We start from the raw sequence: 27,679 nt of genomic DNA on the forward strand, positions 1-27,679 counted from the left end.
AACTGACCTTAAAGGACAACACAATTTAATGCAGTTTTACTTTGTTTATATTTGGCAGACCACGCCACCTTTATAGCTTCAAATAGTGTTCCCAGGACCTTATTCTCCTCTGAGAACAGCTTGTTTATTAATTTAATGAAAAGATACATATTTCTGAGTTTATATTGTAACCTCATTAATATTGTAAATGTTAAAATGCTCAGCTTGAATACCTTCTCCAAAACTACATAGTACCCCTGGTCTATGATCAAGAGAAATAAAAATAAAAAAAATTCCACCCTCTGATTCAAATTTGTGTAAGTGTAAGAAGTGTAAGAAAAACATGAAAACCGGTTGTAGACGTGTTGCAATGCTGTTTTGCTGTGAACTTCACCTGACATTGCATTGGCAAAGGGGTGAGTAGATAATGACTGAATTTTGTTGAACATATCCTTGAAACACGGGATACGCATCTCAGGTAGTTATTGTATCGCTATCATATATCTTACTTGCATAGCGGTCTTACCTTATCCATGTTATCGCACAATTTTCTTTTATAATTCCAAGAATCCTGAAACTGTTATCTGTGTTTTTTGGATGCACAATCCTAAAATATATCTTCTATTTGACATGAAATACAGAATTAAACAGCACAATATGTATTCAAGTAAGTGTTCCCAATCCAGAACAAATCCCAGTGATGACATGCCATATTCCCCTACAAACCTCTTGATATTACTTCAGAGTCACTGACTGTTTCATCTGTTTTCATCTGCTATGATGAAGTTAATGCAGTAGTCAAACATGTATGGTCGATGAATCCAATGGAAACACACTCAGTTAAAATTTCAATGTAATTATAACAACTTGCAATATATTACAATATATGTTTGTTCATATCAGATCAAATACATGAAATTACAAAGACAATAAATTACACCATTGATAAATAAACAGATAGGACCTCAGAGGTGAATAAACCATCACTTTCAAACAGAAATACTTAATGGCAGATACTAGTTACATGTTTTCATTCCACAGCTTATTAGAGATCCATTGTCTATGTAATTCTTTATTAATTATACATTTCAATAATGGGTCTATTTAGTGCATTTCTGGTCATTGCTATAATCAATACTTACAGTGAGATCAAATTCAGCAGGTGCATTATATAACACTAAAGAATACCTTGTGTCACATAACTCAACAGATAAACACGATTTATCAGTGAGACATATTGAACAATATACATATATTGTATATCGATATATAGTGATGTATTGTACAACAGCAGTGTATCTCCAAAACTGCAGGTTATAATCAATCTGTGCTCAGTGTTTATTTTTTAATAGTTAAACACTTTCTTCTGATTGGCTAGCAGTTCCATTCAAAATTGTACACCAAGACAACTCAAACACTTCCAGTCAACAGTTTAACTTTTGATCTAACTTGGTGTGTAAAAACTGGAGGTAACAATATTAACAGCACGTTTGCTTTGCACTACATTACCCATTAACTCTAACTGGACAAACGGACCAAATTATGGATTAATGCTTACTGACAACAAACAAACTTTGGAAATTGGAGCTTCTACTTTTGCCTGTGACAAGTGGCCATTGTATAAGATGATACACTCATTCGTGTCCTGATATGCAGTAATTACAGTCTGGACTGCTATAACACACAGCACAGTGGTGTTCTGCAAACATTATTCTCATGTATCAGGGCAGCTATGTGTCATCAGTTACATTGCTCACCTGGGTAAAATTACATTAGGGTTGTCTAACCTGACCCAGCCTTTGTAAGCGTGAGGAGAAACAAGTCCAAACTTGAAATTCAGGTCACGGTCCTTCAAGCATCAGGCCAGTGTCAAGCAAAATCCAGTGACTTCACAAAGTACATGCTGACCATTTATCAAAAACAGTCACTACATGTAATTCAGTCTGCTTCATTAATCAGTACTGTCCCAATCAATTCTACTGACTGGAACTGTCCTGCAGTGGATGTGACATACAGATGTGTATGTGTGAGTATAGAGTATGTATATATTTTTTATGAACCATGGCAGCAGTTGTCAAGTGATGATAGGTCCTCTCAGTGGTAGTTACAGCACTGTACCAGTAAATGTCCTCATGATGTGTTAGTTATTGTGCAGTCATTACTATGCTCTCTCAGAAGCCTTGTATATGGCAATAGGCCTCCAAGCTGGAGAAGAGGATGTAGAGGAACCACAGTCCAAAGAAAAGCAGTGAGGTGAGGATTTTGGTGGTCCGCGGGCCTCCCAGTTCGCCGCCTACGGACGGCCTCCGGCGTAACATCAACACTCCCATAGAGAGGAAGGCAAAGATGGTGAAGAGTGTGACGGAGAAGGCCAGTGAGCCGGGGTCCACACGGAAGACCTTACCATTGACTTCCCAATATACGGCAGCCACGGACCAGGCCAGCCCAATGCCCAAAAATACGTTAACAGCGTTGCTTCCTGTCACATTTCCAATACATGCATCTGCATACTGGTCCTGAGTGGCAGCCACTTTACTAGCAAAGGTATCTGGAAAAAAAAGAGCGAAGTTAGAGCACAGAGAGCTCAATAATTTATCCGATACAAGACCCTTTCAGTGCTTCCTACCCTTGGCTAAGACTTCTGAAATAAATTGAACTGATTTTATAATTCCATTACTGTGTTTGCTTCCCAGTTGGGGATTTGCTTTCTATTGCTAAAACTTAGACTGTCAATCACTTACCAGGAAGTGAAGTCCCCAGTGCTACAAAGACCACCGCAGTGACAGTGTCTCTAAGGCCGACAGTGCAGCCGAAATGGGAAGCAAGGTCTCCAATGAGGGCTGTTAAGAAACCAATGGCAGAGATTGACACTATGAAGCATGCCCAGCCATTCCAGTACTCAGTGGGTGGGATGCAAGCAAACAAAATCTTCCAGAAAATGCACACTATGTGCATGAAATAGTCGCAGCAGTTGGGACCTCGCTGCTCCTCCTCATCGCCATCACCTGTTTAAAGAAGAAACAATGACGATAAATCATACAAAGCAACAATGTGGTGTAGCCACATTTTGGGCCAAGCAGCGACAAGCTTGTTGTAACACAGTGCTGTCATGTATTCAGTGTATTGTGTAGATCAGCTGTGGGTTTTTTTTTACATCTCATGTCCTTTTATTTCCTTGATATACGTTGTAAACTACTGTTCTCACTTTATATTTAATTTTCAATTTTTCTGACATGGGGAGTGCCCTTAGCGCTGAAGTACAGTATATACAGAGTAAAATTGAGGAGGGTTATTTTTGAATGTTTTAAAACTTAAATTCTTACATATTGCACCTTCAACTGGCCTATTATCTTCTCATCTAACTCTCTTCCGGGAAGCATGTAAGCAGAACATGTGGACAAGCATGTACCCCCCCCCCCCCATTTACCACAACCTCTTGTTTTCACATGTTTCGTGAGCTTTAGGTGAGTGATACTGAACTGTTGTTTTTAATTTGTGAAAAACACAAAACTTGTGAATGTAATGTTTTCAAAAATAGGTTTAAAAGTTTCAAAAATAGGAAACATTTTTTTTTTTTACTATTAATTTGAATTTCTACAACTATGCCTCTGATCAATACTTTTTCTAATTTCATAGATCCACAAAAACAATGAATATAATAACACAGAACAACATAGCAACATAACAGCCACTGACCTGCACTGACTGTGAAGGCTTCAATGAACTGCTCTCTCCACGAGTGAGTGCCTATCACTGAAGCCAGATTTGTGTCCCTCAGGAGTTTGTCCACTGTGTTCTGTAATTACACATCAAATATGTCAATAATGGGACAGAGGTAGACATAGCTCATAATAGTAGACACAGAAGGTTTACATTTTTGTCGGATAAAATACAATTTATTCAAGCCCTTTTGGAGGCTGGTTTGACGGTCAAATTGAACATTTGATCTCTCCTGAGTAAACAAAGTTTTTTCATTAAAAAATTTCTACTGCCAAAAGGTATAAGTTTGGGGTATAAAGACCTAAAACTTAATACATCTTGTCTGTCATCTTCTTTTCCCTCTTTTACGAGGCTGTTTGCAGATGCTCATTTACATATAGAATCTGAAAATTTAAAAAAAAATTAAAAAGCCAAAACTAATCTCAAAAATGTATGGTTTCATAGGCAAGTTGATGCAGACTAGGCCCAGTGTGATATATTTACAGTACATCCACATGGCTCCACTGCTCTGCTGCAGTATTCAAATTAAACTTAGAACAAATTGACCCAAATCTTTCATACACAGCACACATGAATAAATACACACTGCCTTAGTGCATCTTCAGTTAAGATGCATGTAATGCCTGAGCCAAGTAGAGAAAGAGAGTATAATAACAAGAGTAATGAGAAAATAAGATAAGGCAAGACACACACAACATGCAGGTAGAAACTGTACCTGGTCTAGTACTCCGTTGGGAGTCTGTTGTGTAAGAGGGTGCAAGGCAATTAATCCATTTAAACACAAACACTTCAACATGCTTACAATACAGGTTTTTTTTTTTTTGTCTGCAATAACGCAGACCCATGATATGCGCAAATGTCTGTTTGAAGTAACTCCAGTCATAATAATAACTCGAAACTTTCCTTTTAGCTGTGTTTGTTCAACTGAGGGTAATTTGTGGTATTTCCTGATGAACTTGAAATACAGCTGTCTATCCCTTCTATTGGAAGATCCATTTGTCAGAGTACAGAGTTTTTTTAATGTCGCCTATCAGCCACTTACACACCTTAAACTCACAGGACTCTTCTATGATGACTTCTAGCCTGCTGTGCTCTCCCAGGATGGGTTTGCCCATCTCAGAGATCCTCCGGGCTTCCTCCTCCTCAGGTGTGGGGTTTCCTGTCCGGGAGCAAAGATATTTTATCATCAAGCCTTTAAAATATCATGTTGTCTGCAACACACACACACACATCCAAAACCTTAGCATATAGTACAGGCCCACATCTAAAGCATACAGATGAAGAAACCATTCCACACTCTGCACACAATTTCAAAGTATGTTAAAGGTGCTGTGTGTAGCATTTAGAGAGAATCTTGCTTCCATTATTTGATGTATTTCCAGTTGAAACAGGGGCCCAACAGGATTTTTTTTTCCAAAACCCATTCATAGTCTCATGGTCCTATGACTTAAAACATATGACTGGCAAAACTTGAAGAGGTTTGTGCATAGCTACCACTGCCTGCATGTTTCTGATCAGGAAAAATGGCTATAATCCCACAATGCCTGGGCATATCCTATTGACAAACCCCAACCACAGCAGTGGTACTGGCCCTACCTCAGAGGCGGTCATCCGCCATAGCCAAAGATGCACATAAGTCCCCATCCAACCAATACAAGCAGCTTGCTGCACAGGGACAACCCCCAGTGAACATAATTAACTAATAAACAATTAACAATTAACCAGCACGATAATATGCTGATGAATGTATTACAGCAAAGAAACAATAAATAGGACAAATGGAGCTGAATAGCAGGGTGAATTGAACTCAGCAGAGCACATATCAATGTGGAATAGTCCCCTTTCAATCAATCAAGCCTAATCCAATACCATGTAAAACAAATTCAAATCTGCTCGATCTGGATCCAGGTTTCTATTTTGATCCTCATAAAATTGTCCACATTCATACCAACCACTGAAATGCACCAGGTTATTTTTTCATCAAGATCCATGCATTGTCGTCTGACAAATAAACAAAAAAAATCAAAAAATGCCTTATTTCAGGAATTTAAAGAAAGTAAGAATAACATCCCTTGACCCATCTTTACTTATCTGGATCCACACTAAATGTAAAAGTTTATCTTGAGAAAACTTTAATTTGTCTCATTTATGACGTCGGCTGTTATTTCACAAAAATTTGTTGGTATTAAAAATACTGCACATCGCACCTTTAACACCCAAACCTGCACCAAAATGATCTTACCCTGGTTTAGCAGTAAAGCTGTGAAGACAGACAGACAAATGATTCATATCAATATAACATCTCTATTCCCAGTGTCGAATACATTAGAGTGACTTGAGAGAATCTAAAATGCAATCTAAACCTAAAATGCAACAGAAACAAAACTGAATACACATGGTGCACTGTTAGCCCTTCCACTCTCACCTGATGAGTTACATTTCTTTACATTACAAACTAATGTCATTGATTCGTGTGGCCTCCACTAATGAGCACATATCCAATTCCTGCACCATCCTTTTAACACATTAATGGACAGGGAACAAGCAACTAAAGGATACTAAATTCATAATTGGCTGTAGCAGCTATGCTGCACTGAAACAGAGACTGAGTGAATGGCAGCGTGTAATCTTCGGTTACTGACTGTGACGCAAGTGGCCGGCATTCAGCCGCCTGTGCTACTGTTGTTATTGTTTTTTGTTGTGATACTTGATCTTGGCTTCTTCTGCCATCCACTTGGAGTGTACTATTTTATTGTTCGTGTAAATGACCTAGTTTTCTATCAACGGATATTCATTACCATAATCATCGGTCATCAGCCGACATTAAATCTCGCACACTTACCAGAGAGTCCTCGCTTCAGCCATTTGGGGTCCTCGAGCATAATGAAGAAGTTCTCCTGCTTCTCGTACTCCTCCACATTTATAATGCGCACTTTTAAGGCCTGACTGGAGATATGTAAGCAGCACACACCCACAGACACACACATACAGTATATATTTTTAATTATATAACAAAAGATTAAGTACTGTTAAATACAGTGAACTTTAAGGTGCATAAATACACAATACCTCCAGATCTTAAAGTTCTAGATCTACCATCTAAATCACATCGCAAATTGAAGTGACCTAAATAATTTATCACAACGGAACAATGGAATTAAATAATGCAGACTGAAACAGAATGTGCTCTTGCTCCTTGGTGTGCCAAAGAAATACAGCTAAACTAAAAGACACAATACTTTGCTTAATCAATGTCTGTATAGTTCATTAGTGAAATACTTTGAAGACTTCCCGGCAGATTGGAAGGAGAGTACATATGTAAAGACAGCATAATGGACCCAGCTGAAAAAAGGACCAATTAAATAACAGCGCTACACCCCATTACACTTCTTCATTACATATAATAAACGCATTTTCATCCATTACTGTGGAGCGTCTGTTGATGGGGCCATGTTACATGACAATCTTTACCTAAGTGTACAATTAGTCCATGTGCAAACACAGCTTATATAACGTGAAAATTTAATGGGAAAATGATCTGTCAGCTTACATGGGGTGACTGGAGGTTCCCACACCTGATCGGAGACGGGATTATCTTTGGGTGTCAAGTCATCAGGTAACTCTGTCTAATAGGACCTCCTCCACTTGAAGTGGGTGACTGAGAACCAATCTTAATCTTTCAGTTAGGTTCAGGTACCCCTTTCCTAAACTAACCACTAATGGGCCAAAGTAAAAGCATTGAGGTTGCTGTGTGTCAGTACTGAGAGAGAACTGAAGTCTTCTTGTTCACTGTCTTAGGTGTTTTTAAAAATTGAATTTACTCACATTTGAACATTTGTGAAAAACAACAGGAAAACATTCACCCTTTTCAAAACAGGAAACTATGTATTTGTTGCCAAATTTTAAAGAATAATGTCTTTGGTGAGAACTACTCTGCTTGGGATTGAAATACAAAGAAGGGCAGACAGAAAGTACTGAGACAGACTAACATATTGTTGGTTTGGTCTTTTCATGGCCTTGGTTGATACTGAAATCTTTCAGAGCTGCAATGATTAATCAGTCTAATCAACTTGTCCACCATTGAACTGACAGACAACTATTTTGATAATTGAATTACTGGTTTGAGGAATATTTGGGGAAAAACAATTGAATAAACAAGCAATAGATAATCAACAATGAAAATGATGTTGCCACCCTACAATGGTTATCATATTGCCAGCTCTTGATAATGTAAAATTCTTGTTTTAATGTATATCAATCAGGAAATGCATCACACTCTGTGTCTCCTATAGTCTTAAAAACTGCCAATCCCAGCAGGAGTCTGCTTGACGACTGTGCCTCACCTGGTCTTTTCGTTAGTGAATTCCAGCTCCCCTCTGGTCTCCTCGTAGTCCACCCCAGCCTTGGCACTGCCATCCTCTGTGTGGTAGGGCACAGCAACGGTGCCCCTGGAGCCTGAATTCCTCACCACTGTCACCGTCAGAGTGCCTGTGCTCTCGCTCACCCGCAGCACTCGCTGGCCAAAGGTGAAGATGCCAGCATGGTCATCGTCCAAGATAGTGATGGTGGCAAGCAGCGGCTCCACTAGTCTACCCTTGGGTGGACTCCCTGTGCCTTCATTTCCACCTTCTTCTAACCTCAGGTTCTTGAGACGCACAAAGAAATGCTCATCCTCCTCAAAGATGTCATCATCCAAGATGCCCACCTGGAGAGCACAGAGTATTGCATGGTCACACCGCTCATGTACGCATGAGGTCATAGCAGGTTTAATGAAGACGCTCACCAACTACAACGCAAATCCAAATTACTATTCTGGGATCTCATTGATATAAAAACCCTGAAATATTAGTGAAGAGATCAGTAATATTACAAAGTCTGAAATCACTGGAAATTCACACCAAACAAAGGGAACATGGTATCGAAGGCACACAGATGGCATATAGATTTCTCTGTCTCGCTTGTTGAGCCCAGATGAGCCAGCTTTGGTGTGTTTACTAACAGGAACCTACCCAGAAATTAAGCCCTTAGTACAGTTTAGCTACATTGCCAGCATAATTTGTTTACTGTATATTTTCTGTATTTTGGCGTATTTTGACAGTTAACGGTGAGGAATAGATGGAAACAGAGAGAGTGGAATAAAGCAATTGATGAATTCCTTTACATTGAGTAAAATGGCTACTTTTCACCGCCACCTTTTTCCCTTGCTCACCTTGATTTCTTTGCGGGTCTCTCCTGGCTTAAACACCAGGGTTCCCTCACTGAACTCATAGTCTGCACCGGCATTGGCAGAGCCATTTTCCGTACAATAGTCCACATAAAACGTGTTCTGGCCTGTGCCCCCATCAAGGATCACCCCAATGCTCATAGTGCCACAGTTCTCTGTACACTGGTACTGGGCACTCTCAAAACAAATGTGTGAGCACGTGGCCATGTCAGCATCCTGGCCTGCTGAGCGACGAGCGTGCTCAGCAGCATGTTTCTTTAATATGTTGCCGGCACCAATCATCATGCGCGTTGCCTGAACCCGGTAGAAGGCACGACTCTTCTTCTTATGGACCAGGGCAGAGTAGTTGGCCATCTCAATCAGCTGGTCCAGGTCTTTGTCTGGGTGTTTCTCCTTCAGGTCCTTCAGGATGCGGACCACCTGTCCAGGAGGAAACCAGTTTTAACACAAGATGTTTATAACAATGTACATGTACTGCCAAATGTCCTATAAATACGCTCTTGAAAACATCAACTGCTTCAGATCTTGTTTAGTAGTGGCAGCTGCAACAGAAGTTTGCGACTATGTCAGTTGGGTGTGCAGAGGGTTTGGTGTGATGAGAAGATATAGCTAAGTTCATACTGACTAGAGTATTGGTGTGTCTTGGGACTAAACTTTTAAAAAGTGCAATTTGCAAAGTAATGCAAAGATCTTTCTCAAGGAAACTTTAGAACCGCCTACTGCTCAGCTTTGTACTGGTCAATGTCCTGCTGTTAAGACTCCTGCTGCCTGCATTCCTGCCAGTCAGACTCCTGCTGGGATTAAACCCTGTTAGCCTGGTATTCTCCTTAAATTCCCATTTAATGGCTAACTAAAGTTAGAGAACCATTAAATCCAGCAGTGGGCTTGACAGGGACGTACCCCTGTGAGTAGCTTTCTTACTTTAGTCCTTCCTTTTAAAAAATACCACAGATGTATTCTTGCCAAAGCCCTTATTACTTAATAACAAATAAATGCCAAGCCTGTACTCAAAGGAAAAAAGATATGATTTCACACAATTAAATCTTCAATCTCAAGTGTGTGTCTACAAGAGCATTTCTCCCTGCGTCACTTGTCTTACCTCATCGTTTTTTTGGTCTAGTTCATTGCCCGTCTGCACAGAGACTGTCACACTGGAGGAGTTTCCAGGGCACAAGCTCCCATCTGACAACTTTCCATCCATGATCACATCAATGCCTTTGGGCGCAAGGTCACCTTCCATTTCCACCACAATTCCATGCCTCTTGTCAGCACGGTAACGCTTGTGCATGTATTTGTAGAAGAGCAGACGGCGGTCAGCGATCCAAGCCAATATCACACACACCGGAAAATAAAGCAGCGTCACGACAGCCTCCCAAACCTGGGAATACAGGCAGTATGAGGTTTATCTGATTTACACATTGATTTATTACAAGTAAATTTATATACATTCAACTGAACACACCTCTACAATCCCAGGTGAGATGACAGCCAGTATGAGGTAGAGCCAAATGTAGGCAAAAATACTCCAGAAAGCCGTAATAAAAAACACTCGCAGGTGCTTGATCTTGCGAGACTCCCCCTCAGGGATCACCCAGACACACAGACCGATTATCACAAACATATTGAAGGCAGCGCTGCCCACTATAGTGCCCGGGCCCAGCTCCCCTGCATCAAAGTTGTGCCCACACACCTGAGAAAGATTCAGTGAACAAAAAGAGAAAAAATAGAACAAACGTCACATAAAAAAAAAAAAACCCTCAAAAAACATTATTTAAAGCCACGTCACAGCCAAATAACAAAAATATTAGAAAACTGCTTTTTTTAAGAGAGGATATACAACTAATAAATATCCTGAATATATAAAAAATAGAATATAGAAAAAATGACTACATGCAAGAATTGATCAGCTGCAATGGCTTTCAATATGTTTATACTAATTTCAATTTATGTTGTAAATATATTCATTTATTAGTTCATTTATTAATTTAAAACTGCTACAAGGGACTCTCATTTTTAATTTATAGATTAATTCTGGTGGTCCCTGGGGACAAAGTTCAACAAAGTAAACTTTTTTAGCCCTGTACTACCAGACTACAGAAAAGCTTCTTTCCTAAGTCTGTGAGACTCCTCAATTCATCCTCCACAGTACTCCGCCATAAAAAATATTTTTTTAATTATATGACTTGTCCAACCAGCATCACCGACACAGGAACAGACATTCCAAATAGTTATTATACAAATATATAATAAACAGCATTACATTGAGACTGGTTTGATAACCAGTTAAACGTTCTTGTAGTAGGAAAAGAGAAAAAACACATTTACAGTAAAAGACACTTTTTTTTTTCTTTGATCGGATATAATAATAATAATATAATATATTAAAAGCATTTTATAGGTAGTTTGTACCTCAATGACAGAAAGCAGGATCTCAGGCGCTGAGGAGCCGAGGGCCATGAGTGTGAGGTTGGACACAGTCTCATTCCAGACTCTAACTGTCGTTACGGTCGTTTCACCATTAGGTTTGGTGATGGTCACCTCTTTCTCCTACAAGGACACGAGTTTGTGAAAACGTGAACAGTGTTTTCATCAATTAATTAATTATACACAAGTTCCAGTTATTTGAATCAATTTAAATGTCACAGTATGATAATGTTCAAAACACCAGTTTTAATACAGTTGAGTGGATTGTACAGTTGCAGTTTCCACTGTATTCAAAAGAACAGGGAACATGGAGAGATTCCAGGAGCTGGGATGCATCTTTATCTATTAATGCACACAGAGGCTAGTGGCTGTGGCTGGCTGGATAGCATGCTTACATAAATTTTTATACACCATTTACATCTTGCATCTTTAATACATTTAAAAATATCTGCAATCAAGCTTATATAACTCTTGCTGATCAGCAACCACTGTGGGATAGTGACACAATGACTCTCCCAAGAATCCCTCACACCCACCACAAACCTAAAAAGTAGAATGGGACTGACCAACTCATTATCAGCAAAGTAAGAAGGTGGCATCAAAGCTCTTTATCAAATTAAATATGATTGCATTTTACTTATAAATATGCAGTTCAACAATACCTGAGAGGTGATGACTTCGATGGATGCCATGAAGCGATCTGCAATGATGGACACACCCAGGAACATGTACATAAGACAGACAAAGTAGATGACTGCCCTCCCTGCCTGCTCCCCCACTGGAGGTTTCTCTGGCATCCACACTGGCAGCAGGATACCAGGTCTGCACACTACAATGTCCGCACACGTCCGCTTGCCAGACCCCGTAGTGTTGCCAGAGGACTGAGGCTGCTCGGGGCCAGAAGCCCGCTCCACAACCTGGGGCCTGGATGAGGTACATGGGTGTGCCAGGAGGAGGAGGGAGAGGAGGAGGAATAAGAGCGGGGAAAGGTGAAAGGGGAGGGGTTCCATGATGTCCCTGAGTCAGGACGACCTGGGAGTCACTGGGGGAGACACTCGTTGGGTCAGAGGACTCTCCTGAGGAACAGAGGAAACAGTGGGGTGTAACAGATACAGATACAGTTCATGTCTACCTTATTTCTGTCTTACACTTTACACAGCGGTCTACCTGGTTTTGGTCCAGCACACTGGCTCAGGCAGAAATATTTCAACAACTGCTGGATGGATTCCTGTGTTTTTTGTTTGTTTGTTTGTTTTACAAATCTCATGGTCCCCAGAGAAAGAATTATAATCAAAATAACTATATGATCTTCTGACTTCTGGCCACGTTTCTGCAAAACTAATTTCAATTCTATCAGCCTCAGCTGTACTTTGTGACTAGTGCAACATCAGCATTTTGCTCAATGTACCACCCTGCTTAAGAACTGCCTTACAGAGCCACTAATGGCTGCAGACTCTTAGGTTCAATCCCAATACATCTCTGGGCCTCGTCCACTTAGCCCTACCTTTGCTGTATTGCACATAAAGCAAAGGGGTGTTGTGTCCTGATTCTTGCTGGGGTAGGGTGAAGTGTTTGGGCAACATGGCCCTCCCAAAATTGTTATTGCTGATTTGTGAGTGACAGTCAAACATTTTGACACATTTCAAAGTTGCATTCCCAACCTTTAAAGCCATATGACACTCAAAATTTTACTCAGGTCCAGCAGTGAAGTTGCTGCAGTTGATAACGCTCTCTTAACATCAGTGCAGACTGGCAGGGTAAGGAGCACAGATCACTTACACTGACCAAAAATATAAACGCAACACTTTTGTTTTTGCTCCCATTTTTCTTGAGCTGAACTCGAACATCTAAAACTTTTTCTATATACACAAAAGATCCATTTCTCTCAAATATTGTTCACAAATCTGTCTAAATCTGTGTGAGCACTTCTCCTTTGCCGAGATACTCCATCCCACCTAACAGTGTGGCATATCAAGATGCTGATTAGACAGCATGAATATTGCACAGGTGTGCCTCAGGCTGGCCACAATATAAGGCCACTCTGAAATGTGCAGTTTTGCTTTATTGGGGGGGTCTGGGGGGGGGGTCAGAAAACCAGTCAGTATCTGATGTGACCACCGTTTGCCTCACATCTCCTTCACATAGAGTTGATCAGGTTGTTGATTGTGGCCTATGGAATGCTGGTCCAATCCTCTTCAATGGCTGTGCGAAGTTGCTGGAGTTTGGCAGGAAATGGAACACGCTGTCGTATACGTATTGTCTACGCTCAGTGGGTGACATGTCCGTTGAGTATGCTGGCCATGCAAGAACTGGGATGTTTTCAGCTTCCAGGTGTACAGATCCTTGCAACATGGGGCCGTGCATTATCATGCTGCAACATGAGGTGATGGTCCTGGATGAATTGCACAACAATGGGCCTCAGGATCTCGTCACGGCATCTCTGCGCATTCAAAATGCCATCAATAAAATGCACCTGTGTTCACTGTCCATAACATACGCCTGCCCATACCATAAACCCACAGCCACCATGGGCCACTCGATCCACGACGTTGACATCAGCAATCTGCAATGTCTGCAATCTGCCCTGAACAGTGAAAACTGTGAAAAAGTTGTGAACTAATTGTGAGCTTCCATGCTTTTCAGTCTCCATCAGATGACTGACGCATGACATTATGATGATAATATCAGGATTGCCACATGAACACAAGAGAAATCACCACTGCTCAAGAGGACATATTGGAAATGTCCGGTCGTTTCTGCTCACAGAATCCCCATCAGCAACAATTGATGAGGTATGTGGGTCTTGAAGGGCTGTCCCATTTCATAGAGGGGGATTTAAACAGCTGCTCCTTGTTACTCTGATCTGAGGGGCGGGTGGCTACTTAAAAACGAGAGGTAACAGAAATGAGATTAAGCTACCAAAGAAGTGCGAAAAACATTATTATTAACATTATTTTCAACTGTAGAACACCTCAGCTTTCTGTGTAAAAATACACAATGGACTAAAGTATGTAGATGTAAAACAACTCTGCACAAGGAGTGAAAAACCGAAGGTCCTTCTAAGAGCACCATGTCTTCTTCCCGCAAAACTAAAACCTAAATCTACTGCATCGTTTCCCTTTTATTCTCGCCAGTTTTCGGAGAGAGTTCAGGATAATTTAATGGACTATTGTTAAAACTCTCTTTACCTTGCTGCAATGGCAATCCTATGTAACGCAGGTGATGATCAGCCACATATTGGTTCGCAGACATCTTCACTGGGCCATTCAGCACAGTAAGCCAGGATGCAGTTTGTTTTGTTTCGAGCGTAGACACTAACACAAAGGCGAGCTATTAGTGGTTAAAAGTAAACTGACCCAACAGAGTAATCTTAACAGCATATCAAAATGACCTCCGAGAAATTAAAGCCAGCTTGTTAAGCCATGCACATCACGTGGTTCTTATGCTCTGGCACTAATCAGTGAACGCGGGTGGTGAGAATGACTACGCACTAATTCATGACTCACGCAGGACAGTTTGCTGGCAGAAGCATTGTCTCAGCACGTTTGTGCGGCGATGACATTATTTGAAAACAAATTTGCAAACGTAGGAAAAGTAAGAAAATCCAGACTATAGTCAGACAGACAGTTTATTTATCTCAGCTGATGTTGACATGATATCTGAAGATAGAACAGAGAAATGTATTTGGTAAAATTCTCACTCCGTGACACCCATCACTGGTAAGCTGCATGACTAACCTGTGCGTGTGTGCGTTAGCATCACTTATTTATTGGCCATTACAGGTCTTATGGCTAATCACTGGGTTGTAATGTTACCGAGCATTACACTGTTCTCTGTCTTCAGCCCTGTCAAAGTTTTACTTTGATACAGTTCAAAAACAGTTATAGGTATACTATGCAGGATTTCCACCCCCCAAAAGTGTATAGACTCATACACAAATAAACATCACCTATGACTCATTAGAAGTGTGTGACTGTATCTGTGTCTGCAGAGACTCCTAACCGCTGATGGGTTGGCTGATGGGTTGGCTGGCAAGCCACTAACCCAAAACATCAGTATTTGATGACCTGCGAATAAAACTCAACAATTTTCCTCCAGAATAACTTACTCTTTGAATGGCGTGATAACGAACAGCAATTGTCTTATCCTGCATAGTCTGCCTTGACTATGCAAAGTTTTGAAACAAACGAAGTTGAAACAAAGTTTTCACCTTTTCTTCTACAGCTAATTCCACCACTTAAATCCCTCAATTTAATAAACAACGCAAAGTGTAATACATTTCTGTGTCATTCATGATTGTTCCCAGAAACCTCCAATTGTTTTTGTGTTTATCTATTTTTTTATAACTATACTTCCTCGTATACATTATTAACATACATCATTATCATTAAGTGTTTTTCTACTAAAGGAAGACTTAACAATGTCGAAGCATGGACGGGACAGACTAGAGGTAAGATCGGGCCTAAAAAATCCAGCCCGACCCGACCCAGGCCCGCAGGCATTAAAGCCCGACCCAGCCCGAGCCCGACCAATTAACTTGATTTGCAGGCCCGAGCCCGAAGCAAACCCGAAATTTCAAGATTACGTTCACGAAATGTGAGCCGTGCGCAAAGCGTGCTCTTGCTCTGCGCCTCCTGTTTAGTAGTTATATAGCAATTACCTTACAGCGCCGCCTTCTCTGTTTTATCCAAATTATTTATTTACAACAAGTATTCCTTAGTTTAGTGTCCACACATCGTTTTAGTATACATTTTTATAAACATATATTTATTTTAAAAAAAGTCAGCGAGAGAGAAGCCCGAGCCCGACCCGACCCGACCCGAACGTAATGATTGACATTTTAGGCCCGACCCGACCCGAATTTCGGGCCGGGTCGGGCTCGGGCTCGGGCTCGGGCTCGGGCTAAAGATCTTACCTCTAGGACAGACACATGGCAGATTACACTCTGAGCTCATCTGACGATGAACTGCTGTGAGTGAAGGAGGGTGGTAAAAAGCTTTCAGTCTCTCTGTGCTCCTCCCAGGCCCACCACCTCCACTCCCCCTGTACAGGTGACACTGCACTATTGTGCAGCGTGAGTTGAAACAGATACCGGGGTGCTGCATCTTTGATGCAGCCTGAGCTCTGCCAGCTCATTATGGAGTTGTGATTCAGAAACACAGCACAGAGGGCCCGCCGCATCGCATTTCACTTTCCAAGGCCTGCTATGGTTACCACGACCTCAGACAGAGGGCCACCTTACACCAGCGAGCGCTGGGGTAGGGGGCAAAAATAACTTCCTCAACGTTCATTTTTAGACAACAATAGTGCACACATAAACATAGTGACCGTAAAATACATCTTCCGTCCAAATCAATTCTGATATGGTGGTCCTATTAAAGTATTAATATATTATAATATGTAATGGCAGCAATGTCAGAGCTGGTACACTAAATCCAACTCTTTCATTTAAAACACACACACTAACATGTTCACATAACACACCAATTTATCAAAAAGAATATGTGTGAGCGAATGCTTCAACATTTTTAAAGTGCACCTGAGCATCAGTAATAGTTAATTAGCATCTTGCATTACATATTTGTTTTAATATGTGTGACATGCTTAAGGTCCAAATGCAGATTTGCTCTGTATGGTTAAATTGTGCATTTTCCTTACAGATGATCTGTAGAAAGCAGCAGGGCCACAGAGGACAACATTTGAGTGCTAGATAATCAAGAAGCCCGTGCTGGAAGAGCTGGATGCATTATTGATTAATGCATTCACCTAAATATAGCAGGATACCGCTTCCTTTCATGTCACCTACGAGCAGCACTGTAAACATCATTCAGTAGAGGAGCTGGGTGGATTTATCAGCCAGACATAAAGAGAGTACTCCCTCGTCTCTCCAGTTGAGACCGAGTAAATAGGGAGATAAATGTCTCAATTACTGCCACTGCTACATAGATCAGAGGTTTCGTCTGCAGTGCCACTGATTCAGGTAAACTCTTTTTGATTTGACTCCACAGAGCACTTGAATGTATGTTGCTTAAAAAAAGGATGAACAAGCTTTAAATGTCTTACACATTCATGTTAAAAGTTGAGACAAGTGAACAGCATAAAGCACAAAGCCTTGGTTATTGCTGGTCATTGGGGGTCCTGGGGTGTCGACAGGTCTGTGGTCTGCTTGGCCTCTCAGCACACAGGGACAGAGAGCTGGGTGGCAGCTCATCTCCCCTTACTGCCTCTGACACGGCTGCTATCATTCAGCACCACCGATAAGTGATTGCCTGGGGTTATCTTACACTGATAAGAGTGTCAGCAAAAAAGGGAGTTAGCACCTTCAACAGTTTAATATTTCCCGCCTGTACCCTGACATGGGGTACTGTCAGATGAAGGATGCTCCTTTTGACAAGCAGAGCACTCAGGTGAGGCAGAGAATGAGCATTCGAGCATCACTAATAGGAAATTAACGTGATGTCATTTAAACTTATCATAAAACACAAAATTTCTCCAGATATTTGACTGCAGAGAAAAGTTAGTGACTCAACTTTCTTAGTGCCGATGAACCAGTGGATGACATCTTTTTTCTAATATGGCTTTTAGCCTACCTGTCAGACTCTGTGGCATGATAGGCAGCTTAACTTTTGTTGCCTCAAGTATTTTCTTTTATTTATCAAAAAAATCTTTTCTGCAAAGGCAGAAAGTGTGCAGAAACACAAAAAAAGAGAAAAGGCCAGAGAATGAAATTCAATGCATGAAAACAAATAAACAAATTCACAAAAAAAAAAATTAACACGACATAGGTCATAAAGGAGGATCATGATGTATCTTCAAGATTTAACTGAAGGTCCTGATAACTCAATATAATATAGGTGGTGTAAAACAGGTTTAGAGGTAACACGTGTGCTGTGATACTGGCACATCTGTATTAAGAGTTGCAACAATTAATCAATTGGGTTTTTAAAAAAAAATAAAATATAAAAGTCAAAACTCTCTGATTCCAGCATTTTACATGTAAATGTTTTCTGTTTCCTCCTCTATGACAGTAAACTAAATATCTTTGGGTTGTGGACAAAACAAGATATTTCACCACTGTCTGACAGTTCATAGACCTAATCCATTAATTCCAAAACATTTCACTGGAAAATTGCCACCTTGAACAGGCTGTGAAATGTTTGATTAAACCTATGAGCAATGTTTTGAGCAAGAGAAATCCAAAGACAGTTGAATTTGGTCCACTGCAACAGTTCATTCAGAGGCAAGGACCTGAAATGTGTCATGTTAACACACACACCCTTTCTCGATCACCAGTCCATCACTGCCAGGAAGAAACAGCATTGACGGCACAGCTTGAACATTAACTGTCTGCAGATTGACGCAGATCACCTTTCCAGGATGTAAGCTCTTTGCGCATAGATCCACAGATAATAAATTTTGTATATGCACAGATAACATACCATGCATCCATCTTACAGAAAGCCAGTCAACGCCAGCGTTAATCTTAAGCACTCAATCAACCAGAGAAGCCCCATGTATAGCATTTCTGTAGCTGCCTACAAACAAACTGGTTCATTTTAAATCCCGAGAGTGACTCCACTGTCATTCACAGCCTTGTGGAAACATCTTCTGCTGGCTGCTACCACAAGATGCCATCTAAGACGATAATGATGAATGCATCAGTGGATAAAGTAACTTCAGATTTTTCAACCCAAAGCTCATCAGTGCATCAAGATGAACGAACAAACATCTTAGCTACACATAAATATCAAGGAACCTTTGTGTTACAAATCACCTGGTGCCACTCGTTTCTCCCTATAACATTATTAATGATACACAAATTAACAGTATTAAATCTGACACTGACAACATATTGTCATCTGATCAAGTTGAGATGGTAACCATGCTAGAAAACATCTGTCGATCGCAAGTAAGAGAAACAGTTTGCAGCTAAATGCTCAAATGTTCACCAGCTTGTCTCCAACTGTGTGTGTCTGCTGCTCGGTACTCAACTGCCTGTACTGCTGCTGCTGGAAACCTGGTGGATAAGGGCTGCTGTACAACCAAAATAAATGAGCTGAACGATGCTGAAACACACTGCAGAATGGGGTCATAATTCTCTCTGGGTTCATCATTTAAACGATCGATATCAAGATATTGATCATAACAGTTCTAAATAATTCTGACGGTGAAAAGAAATACCATTTCAATTAAAGGTGCAATGTGTTGGATTTAGGGGGTATGTTGGCAGAAATTGAATACATTAATTAAGAAAAAAATTAAAACACAATTGCTGTAATCTTTCTGTCTTACTGTTATGTTGTTTTCTGTTTCTGCGCTTTTAATATCTATGGAGGGAGCCGTTCCCCTTCAACAGAGTCAATGTTGCACGGGCTTGTTACTATGGTAGCCCAGAATAGACAAACCAAACACTGGCTCTGGAGAGGGTCTCTCACATATTTGTGCATTTTTAGTGGCAAACAGCACTAGTATCAGGAGCAGAGAATGTTGGGAATGAAGGGTTAAATGGTAATTTATTCATTTTGCATGTTTGGTGCTGAGCTGTAACTGCTACTGGTGGTATTCTTGTTATTGACATCATGTTAGTCCTTCTGCTTCTACCCTGTTTGTTCTAAAATGATTTTTTCTCCCTGTTTGTTTCCCATTATCCAAAGAATTATAAAAATGTTTGTTGGACTTTAAAGCTTCTACAAATTGTTTTGGAAGTGATTTATTGGTCAGATAGACAGTTTTCATTCATTCATTCAGTCATTCATTCCACAGATATTTTCCCTTCAGTCACGTGGACCACAGCTCAAAGCAAAGTTTCCTACAGATTCCGTCTTTAATTTGTGCAAAACAGTATGAGAGAATTAATTAAAACACAATAATGTTTATGTTGAAGTTGCACACAAATCAAGGCAGTTAGACAGTCTCTCTGTTTAACTGTCTCTCTGTTTGCAGTTCAAGTAAAGAAAGGAAAGAGATCCATCCCTTTAATAAGTAACACGCGGCTTTGGCTCGCTGCTATGGGCCTGTCAATGAACCCAGTGAATCTGAGTGTAAGATAATCCACCAGTCTCCACACAGTCACACAGACAGATGGACAGACTGGGCCAAACCGCTAATGTGGCATTAAAGGTATCTTATGCATGCTACATTGTAAACAAACATGGCTTTTTTTGTATCCAACATTTCCCATTTTTTTTACTAAATAACATTGGACTGTTCTAACATAACCTTATGCAACACAGATGGTCAGAACGAGACTTTAGGACTGCACTGTGCCAATACTATTTTCATTTTAGTGTTTCAATGTGGATGAAAATGGATGATAGAATAGACCAAATCTGTCAGAAAAGTAACACTTTCTGTCTCTAGTTCTTTAGAAAAAACCTTTTGGTTGTGTACTTTTCCTAGGATTTAACTTTATCCCTGTTTTAGTAGGAAGAAAAACTCTAGAAAACTCTGTGTCAATGTAGAAAAAAAAAAGGGGCTTCTAGAATCTTTAAAAAAACACAAAAAAGATATGATTTCTATGTGAGTGTAGAGCAGAAGCTGTAAGTCATGAATGCTCATCTTTTCAAATGAATTCATACAACATTTTTATGCATAAGGGCTCTAAACCTTTAGTGCAAGTATATACAAAGCAGACTGGGGGTTGTTAAAGAGTTATCCAGTTAAGTTGTTTTCATTCAAGGAAACTTTCCACACAGCGTAATCTCTGCAAATGTTTAAACAACCTTAAAACATGTCACACACAAGCCAGTTATGTCAGTCACTGGATACAGGAGTGAATGCAAGAATGCACATATTTTGACAGACTTAGGAGTCTGTCAGGAAAGGTTGCACGGATTAAACCTTCAACTGTGTGGACCCAGTGATGCTTAACGGACAACTGCAAACGACTTTAACCTAAACTTTTCAGAAAGCGACCTACAAAAAAGGTTAAACTTCAGCAGTGGTGGCGCTCAAAGCCTCTCACAGTGCTTTACCGTATCTCTGCACTGTGTGAAGTAACACAGAATATAAATTAACCACACCAGCTCAATCAGTACCTGTGAGGAATTAATTGGTTTTGGAGAAGCACATGTAGACGTAGCGGCGGAAAGATAACCCAAGTGGTGCACTGTCTCTGTTCCCCTTGTATGCACTGGGTCAATATTGCCATCAATCTGGACAGCAGCAGTGCAAGCTCGACTGAGCACGAGGTTTAGTTTACAGCACGATGGGCACGCTGCCACACTGTTCAGTTCCTCAAGTATGGTGATCTACTTTCAGTCAGCACAGTTGAGCTCCATTTCTCTGGCCTGTTTATGTACAGTTTAATGGTGAATTTTCAGTGTCTGCTACAATGATCTTGCACAGAACAGAACCTGATGAAGGCCTGAAGCTTTAACTAGAATGGCACTCAGGACAGTGCATACCTCTGCCAGGGCCCAGCAGCCCCCTTTAATTCAATCAAGCCTAATCCAATATCCTTCTCAATAGTCCTGTGCCATTCTAAATCTTAAACCACTCATAACTGCTTAATCGTAATATAAGATTACCAGATCTGGGATTTGTATTAATTTGTACTCACTCATAGACACTGGCTACAAAAAAATCAATTTATAGTTTTTCTCATCAAGATTTATACATTATTCCCGGAGAAATGAATTGAAATGTTAAAAACTGCCTCACAATCTTGCACTGTAAAAGAAAGTGAGAAAAAAAATCCTAGATATATACATATTTTGTGCGGATCCACGCAGTGACCCATCCTCCATCCAAGTTTTGGGCAAAATCCGTTCAGTAGTTTGGACACAGGTGAAAACATGTAATAACTTCATTGGTGGAGGTACTACAGTGAGTGATTGACGGCAGATGTTTTGTTCATTTACTACTATGAGCTTGAAGGGATAACGGGAAGTAAAAGTACAGAAACTAAATACAACTTCTATATTGTGCAAGTTATTGCCCTCTGGTGAAAAGCACGTACTACACTCTCCAATCATCAGTAACTGGAAGCGCTCACTTTGTCCTGTGAGGTCGAAAACTGACAAATATTATTCTAACAGTACTCAGGATGATTTTCTGTGGCTTAATGAACACTGCCTTCTTATGAACTGTTAGCACTGCCATGAATTAAAAACAAAATCATCAGAAAAAATTTGACCGTTTGATTTTTTTCTTAGCAACATAACTCTTAAAAACCATAACAGATCGTTTCTATTCCAATGATGATGAAGTATGGTGGCTTTGATAGACATTTACATTTACAACATTGTGACTGACAATGCTTATTAGGAAGAGGTAAATGCACTTTGGTAGCTTACTCATTTGCCCGTAAGCTTACAAGACTAATTTTGGACACCAGTTACAGGCATTACAAATTAAATCCCATATCCTGAACTCCCTTTAGCGCAATTAACCAGATTTTGTATTTCTTTATGTCCTCCTCTATGACAGAAAAATTAATATCTTTAGGTTGTTGACTAAAGACATTTGAGGATGCCGTCTTGTTCTTTGGGAAACACTGGTTGACATTTCTCTTTTCTGACACTGATGTAATATTAAACCATCTCATAGTATATATTTTCTTACCAACAAATGCTACTTCATCCAGGGGTGATTTCATGTTTAGAATGAATTATACACCATGAGATTTCAGAAGACACTGCTTGAAACCTCAGGGGTAGTGGGGGGGTCAACGTATCTGTTCCTCTCTAATCAGCTTGACTCTGGGGTAAACAATCCATTTGACATCTCTAAGCCGCTCTCTTCTCTCATTTCTTCCCATCTAGTGAGAACGTTACACACTTCCTTTTCTGAAGATTTCTCCACGTGTGCCTCAGGCAGGGTCAACGTACAGGAAGAGGTGGGTGGACAGTAAGAGGCCGCATGGGGCCGGAGGTGAGGTGGACAGAAAGGGATTGGTAGACAAACGAGTGACAGCCAGCAGACAGCAGCTCCTGAGGTTTCCATTACCTGAGACACCCTGCTCAGCCACTGTCACCTTAGAAGGAGCAGCATTATCAACTTCAGCATGACCCCTGATGGGGACGCTAGTTATGCAATATTCAGGATACTGTCAGAAACTTCAATAACAAACTTAATATATGAGGATGCACAATACGTGTTTTTTTTTTCAGGCAGTAACTGATAATTACCTGCTTCTAATGGCCAATACCAAAAGGATAACTCAATTCACACATGACCTGTAGACTGTTTCCCTCCTTTCTGAATCCTTGTGGAACATGTGTTGCAGATTAAAACTCTTCTCACTGTAGTCACAAACCAACTTTAAAGGTGCATACCACCACCTACTGTATCTCAGTGTATAGGTCCCGCGTTTGTTAAGTCAATGAAAGCAATTTGGTTTCCTCGCATCAGCTCTATTAAAATATACACACAAAAAGATACAAATAAAAAGCAGATAATGCACGTTTCCCAAAACTGGGCAGATAATGTAATGCTCCGTGCATCCCTAAGGAAATACAAACACATATTATGTTCTGTTTTCTGTTCTTACTCTCAGAAAAAGGACTTTACTGTACATTATTTTTGAAGTAGCTGGGAATTAAGAGTTGGGCTTTCAGTGCAATGTAAACCAATGGCAACAAAGCAGGAAAAGGAGCATTGCACCACTTATAAAGTGGGGGCATTCAAGGTCACAGCATGTGCATGAGAGAAATACCTGACTTTTTGCTGATATCTATATATCATTTTGCACTGTATTATTTGATTACTATTGTAATTCTGTTTCAAAAAACAAAAACTGTTGAGAGAGACAAATGTTCATGCAATTTTATACATCTCTAGTGTTGTGTCAGACATATTCGTAATTGTATCATTAAAATGTACAAGTCTTGCAAGTGAGAGGTGATATGACAATGTAATGGTGTCAACGGTATAAACACTAATCTCGGAAACTTGTAGTTTTTTCCCCATTGTGACTCATTTAGGAGAAAATCTCTACTTATTACCTAGTTCAAGTTGACATATTGGGTGACATCACAAGGTGGAGAAACCCACTGAATAACAAAGATGACAGCATGGAAAAGGCAACAAACCACTAACCAATTTCCATTTGAAACATTTTCATGGTGCCTTTTATTCTTCACACTGACCGCTTGGATTCTGGGCAACAATCTAGTTCAGACCAACAACATGTTAACAAAATGTGCAGAGGCAGCCAGCAGGCCTGAACACACAATAGACTAGGGAGTCAATGAAAACAAAACAGACCCCCACAGGCACCATCTCTCCTCTCACACACACATAAACTAGGAAAGAGGCTGCTAAATACTATCTATACACTGCTGTAACCTCAAGCTATGTAATGTCTGTTAAACAAACCATACACAAAACTGTGACTGACAGCTGTGACTCAGAACTACAATATTTATCTGATCCTAATGTATGTGGCAGGGGCTTTTAGCCTTCATCAGTCATTAATGTAAATTATAAATCAATGACAAAATGAGGTACAGTAATCTAATTCTCTCAAGGTAAAGGAGACCCAACTGGATGAAAGGGTTTCAGCAGGAGAGTCTGATCGACTCCACAGATGTACTGACCGAACGTGGGGGAAATGTGAGAGAAACGTGAGGTGTAGTATAGCCCTGTGTCTTGTGGCACCTGGGATTGCGCACATATCGGTGCCTGCATACAATGCTGCAGCATTGGTTTACCTGAGCCGGCACATACGTGGGGGAGGTGGTGGTTGCATTTCAGGATAAGTGTCAGTGAGCTTTAGTGGTGGACTGCTTGGATTTAGCTTCTGCACCGCAACACATATTGTCCTCCTTGTGTTTAAATGCCTCCAAAGACAAGACATGAACTGCATACCGCAAATAACTTGCAAATAGGGCTGCAGCTTATGACTCTTTTCAATATGGATAAACCTGCTAATTAGAGCTGCACGATACCTTAAGAAAATTATATTACAATTATTTTGTTGGACTGCAATCAAGATTTGATTTATGATTAGTGGGAACGATCCATTTTTCACTGAAAAACATTTAAAGTCACCGCAAACATGTTTTCTTACATCTGGAACAGGCAATATTGTTGCTGTGTCAAACATTTTACCTTTATCAAAAAAGTGGATATTGTGCTTAACCATATTGCGATTCTGCATACTTATTTTAGATACAATTAATTGTGCAGTACTACTAATTATTTTCTTGGATGTCTCGTAATAAAACTGCATATTTATGGCCGATATTGGCTAGCTCATTGTATTGGTATTGGCATGTTATGATAACATTTTTTTTTAATGTACATGATGCAGAAAGTGTCTGGGGTACTTTAAAATGAGTTCCCACTAAAGTTAACTGTTTGCAGTGTTTTTATATAGTTGATATGCAGATACTTTGAAATGTCCTCTAAAGCACTTGATAAATACTGGGAATGAGGGACAAAACCAAATATCACAATATTGTTGACTGAATGCCTTGATATGCATATTGCAACAATATTGTAGGCATGACTTTTGGTATTTTCACAAGATATTGAAACAGTGAGATTTTTGACAAGTAACTGTCAGCAATGTGGATGAAATGACTAAGTAGGTAAAGACATATAGTATTAGAACAAGTGGAACACTTCAGAAAATGTCATCACTTTAAAACCGGGGAAAGAAAACACTTACGCCCTTTCACAATATCATGATATCCAAACCTAAGACCATATGTAGTCTCATTCATCATATAACTAATATCACAATTATCATATGATCTTTATATATAAGCCATTATTGTGGATAAATATCCTGAAATAAACTCTGCTTTAGTGTTCTGTTTTTTGCTTGTTCTGGGGTGCTGAAATGACCCCAAGTTCACGGCACACGTGCCCCAACCGCATGTACGAGTTAATAAATGCAAAAACCATAAGAGTGATCATGGTGTCTTTTTGGATTCATATCTGAAAAGTGATATATGGGTTATCGTGTGCGTAATCAAATATAATGGACTGGCACTGGGGGTGTATCTGCAGTCAACGCCTCCTGTCTCACACATCACCAGCTCTTAACACGCCTGTGGGCAGCCAGGACTGTCGTGGACACAAGAGATGGGCGAGCGGGGCGCTGTATGTGGTGCTGCCAATCTGCTAAATGAATGATGCTTTTATGTCAGTTAAATGTCAGCTCTGAAGTTCAGAACCTCATCAGAAAATGTCAGGGTCAAAGCACAGTGATCTTTCAAAATAAAATCAATAGGAGCTTCTAAGTGTCCAGCAGGAATTCACAAACATCAATATATAATCCTTTATATCCTTGACTTTAAACTTCTAACCTAAATGTGTATCTCTTGCTTCAACTAGAAGAAAAGGGTTAGAGCAGACTTAGGGTTAGGCAGACACAGCCAAGCAGGGCATTGTTGATTAGTTCCAGGCATGGATTGTCATAAGTGCATGCAAGTGCAGCAGCACACATGTGGTTTTTATCCCAGCAAACAAATGATGAATGATGTGCGGGAGCCACTACAGCTGCCAGTGATGATTCACCTAAATGTTTCCAGTTGAGGTATATTGAAACATATGGTATAGATTTTTAACCAAATTCGTCTAACCATGTGATATTTCAGTCTGCTGTGCCAGTAAATAGACTACTACAACAACTTTCAATTTTATGTATTTGTGGTTTTCTGTTGTTAGGGTTAGGATTGGGGTTGTTTTATTTCCAAAAAGTAGCCTATAGTTGAGATCCAAATAGTCCCCAGCAACATTTAATAGTTTCTACTCACCGAGATTTCAATTCCTAATGATTGGACACTTCGTTTCTATTTATGACATTGTTTAACCAACGTCATACCTGTACACCGTGTTCCCTTGCTGAATGAGGATTCGTTGAGACAGTAGCTAGCCTATATTTACAAATGGAGGCTCTTAGCCAATTTTTTGTATTATAAAGTTTTAAGCTGCTGCTCTGAGTAATAGTGTAGTTAAAAATCATCAGACAGGTCCATAGGCTATACACTTGAGCGGTGGTCGTTGACCTAGTTAATATCAGTATGTTATCAATCAAAACTACAGACTGTCATCGGGGCGTAGCCTTTAGCAGTGTCCCAAAAGAACAAGTTCAGCGCCACACCTGTTCCCTTTATCCTTCCCTTCCCGTCGTCTCTTACCTTTTGGTTTATGGCACAGCTCCACCAAAGGCTGGCATTGCTTCTGAAAGTCTGGAAACACACGCCTGGTAAAACTATCCCCGTCTCGACGCACAGTTGGACTCACAGAGTGAACTTTCCCGTTAACTCACATCGCCGCTCACTAACTGTGCTGCTGATGCTGCGAGCGCACGCGGCGGATGACGTGACGCGTTCAGTGTCTCCTCCCAAGTTCGTGTTTAGAACACTGTGAACATTT

General features: G+C 40.3%; 1 protein-coding gene across 2 annotated transcripts; it reads right to left on the bottom strand.

Moving 5' to 3' along the window:
- Nucleotides 1-817: 817 nt before the first annotated feature.
- slc8a2a (solute carrier family 8 member 2a) lies at nucleotides 818-27,679 on the bottom strand. Of its 2 annotated transcripts, XM_037120687.1 has the most exons (13): nucleotides 27,442-27,679; nucleotides 12,010-12,423; nucleotides 11,333-11,470; nucleotides 10,386-10,613; nucleotides 10,023-10,301; nucleotides 8,909-9,343; nucleotides 8,043-8,404; nucleotides 6,542-6,645; nucleotides 5,942-5,959; nucleotides 4,746-4,858; nucleotides 3,676-3,775; nucleotides 2,721-2,984; nucleotides 818-2,527 (listed from the first exon to the last, which is right to left on the bottom strand). In XM_037120687.1, the coding sequence occupies exons 2-13, from the start codon at nucleotides 12,355-12,357 to the stop codon at nucleotides 2,151-2,153; spliced, it is 2,766 nt and encodes a 921-aa protein (XP_036976582.1). In that variant the 5' UTR covers nucleotides 12,358-12,423; nucleotides 27,442-27,679; the 3' UTR covers nucleotides 818-2,150. The 2 variants fall into 2 exon arrangements, with proteins under 2 accessions (XP_036976582.1, XP_036976583.1); XM_037120688.1 differs by lacking the exon at nucleotides 5,942-5,959 and having other exon boundaries at nucleotides 2,151-2,527.

The sequence above is a fragment of the Acanthopagrus latus genome, chromosome 13 (assembly GCF_904848185.1).
Source record: "Acanthopagrus latus isolate v.2019 chromosome 13, fAcaLat1.1, whole genome shotgun sequence".
Taxonomy (NCBI): Eukaryota; Metazoa; Chordata; class Actinopteri; order Spariformes; family Sparidae; genus Acanthopagrus; species Acanthopagrus latus.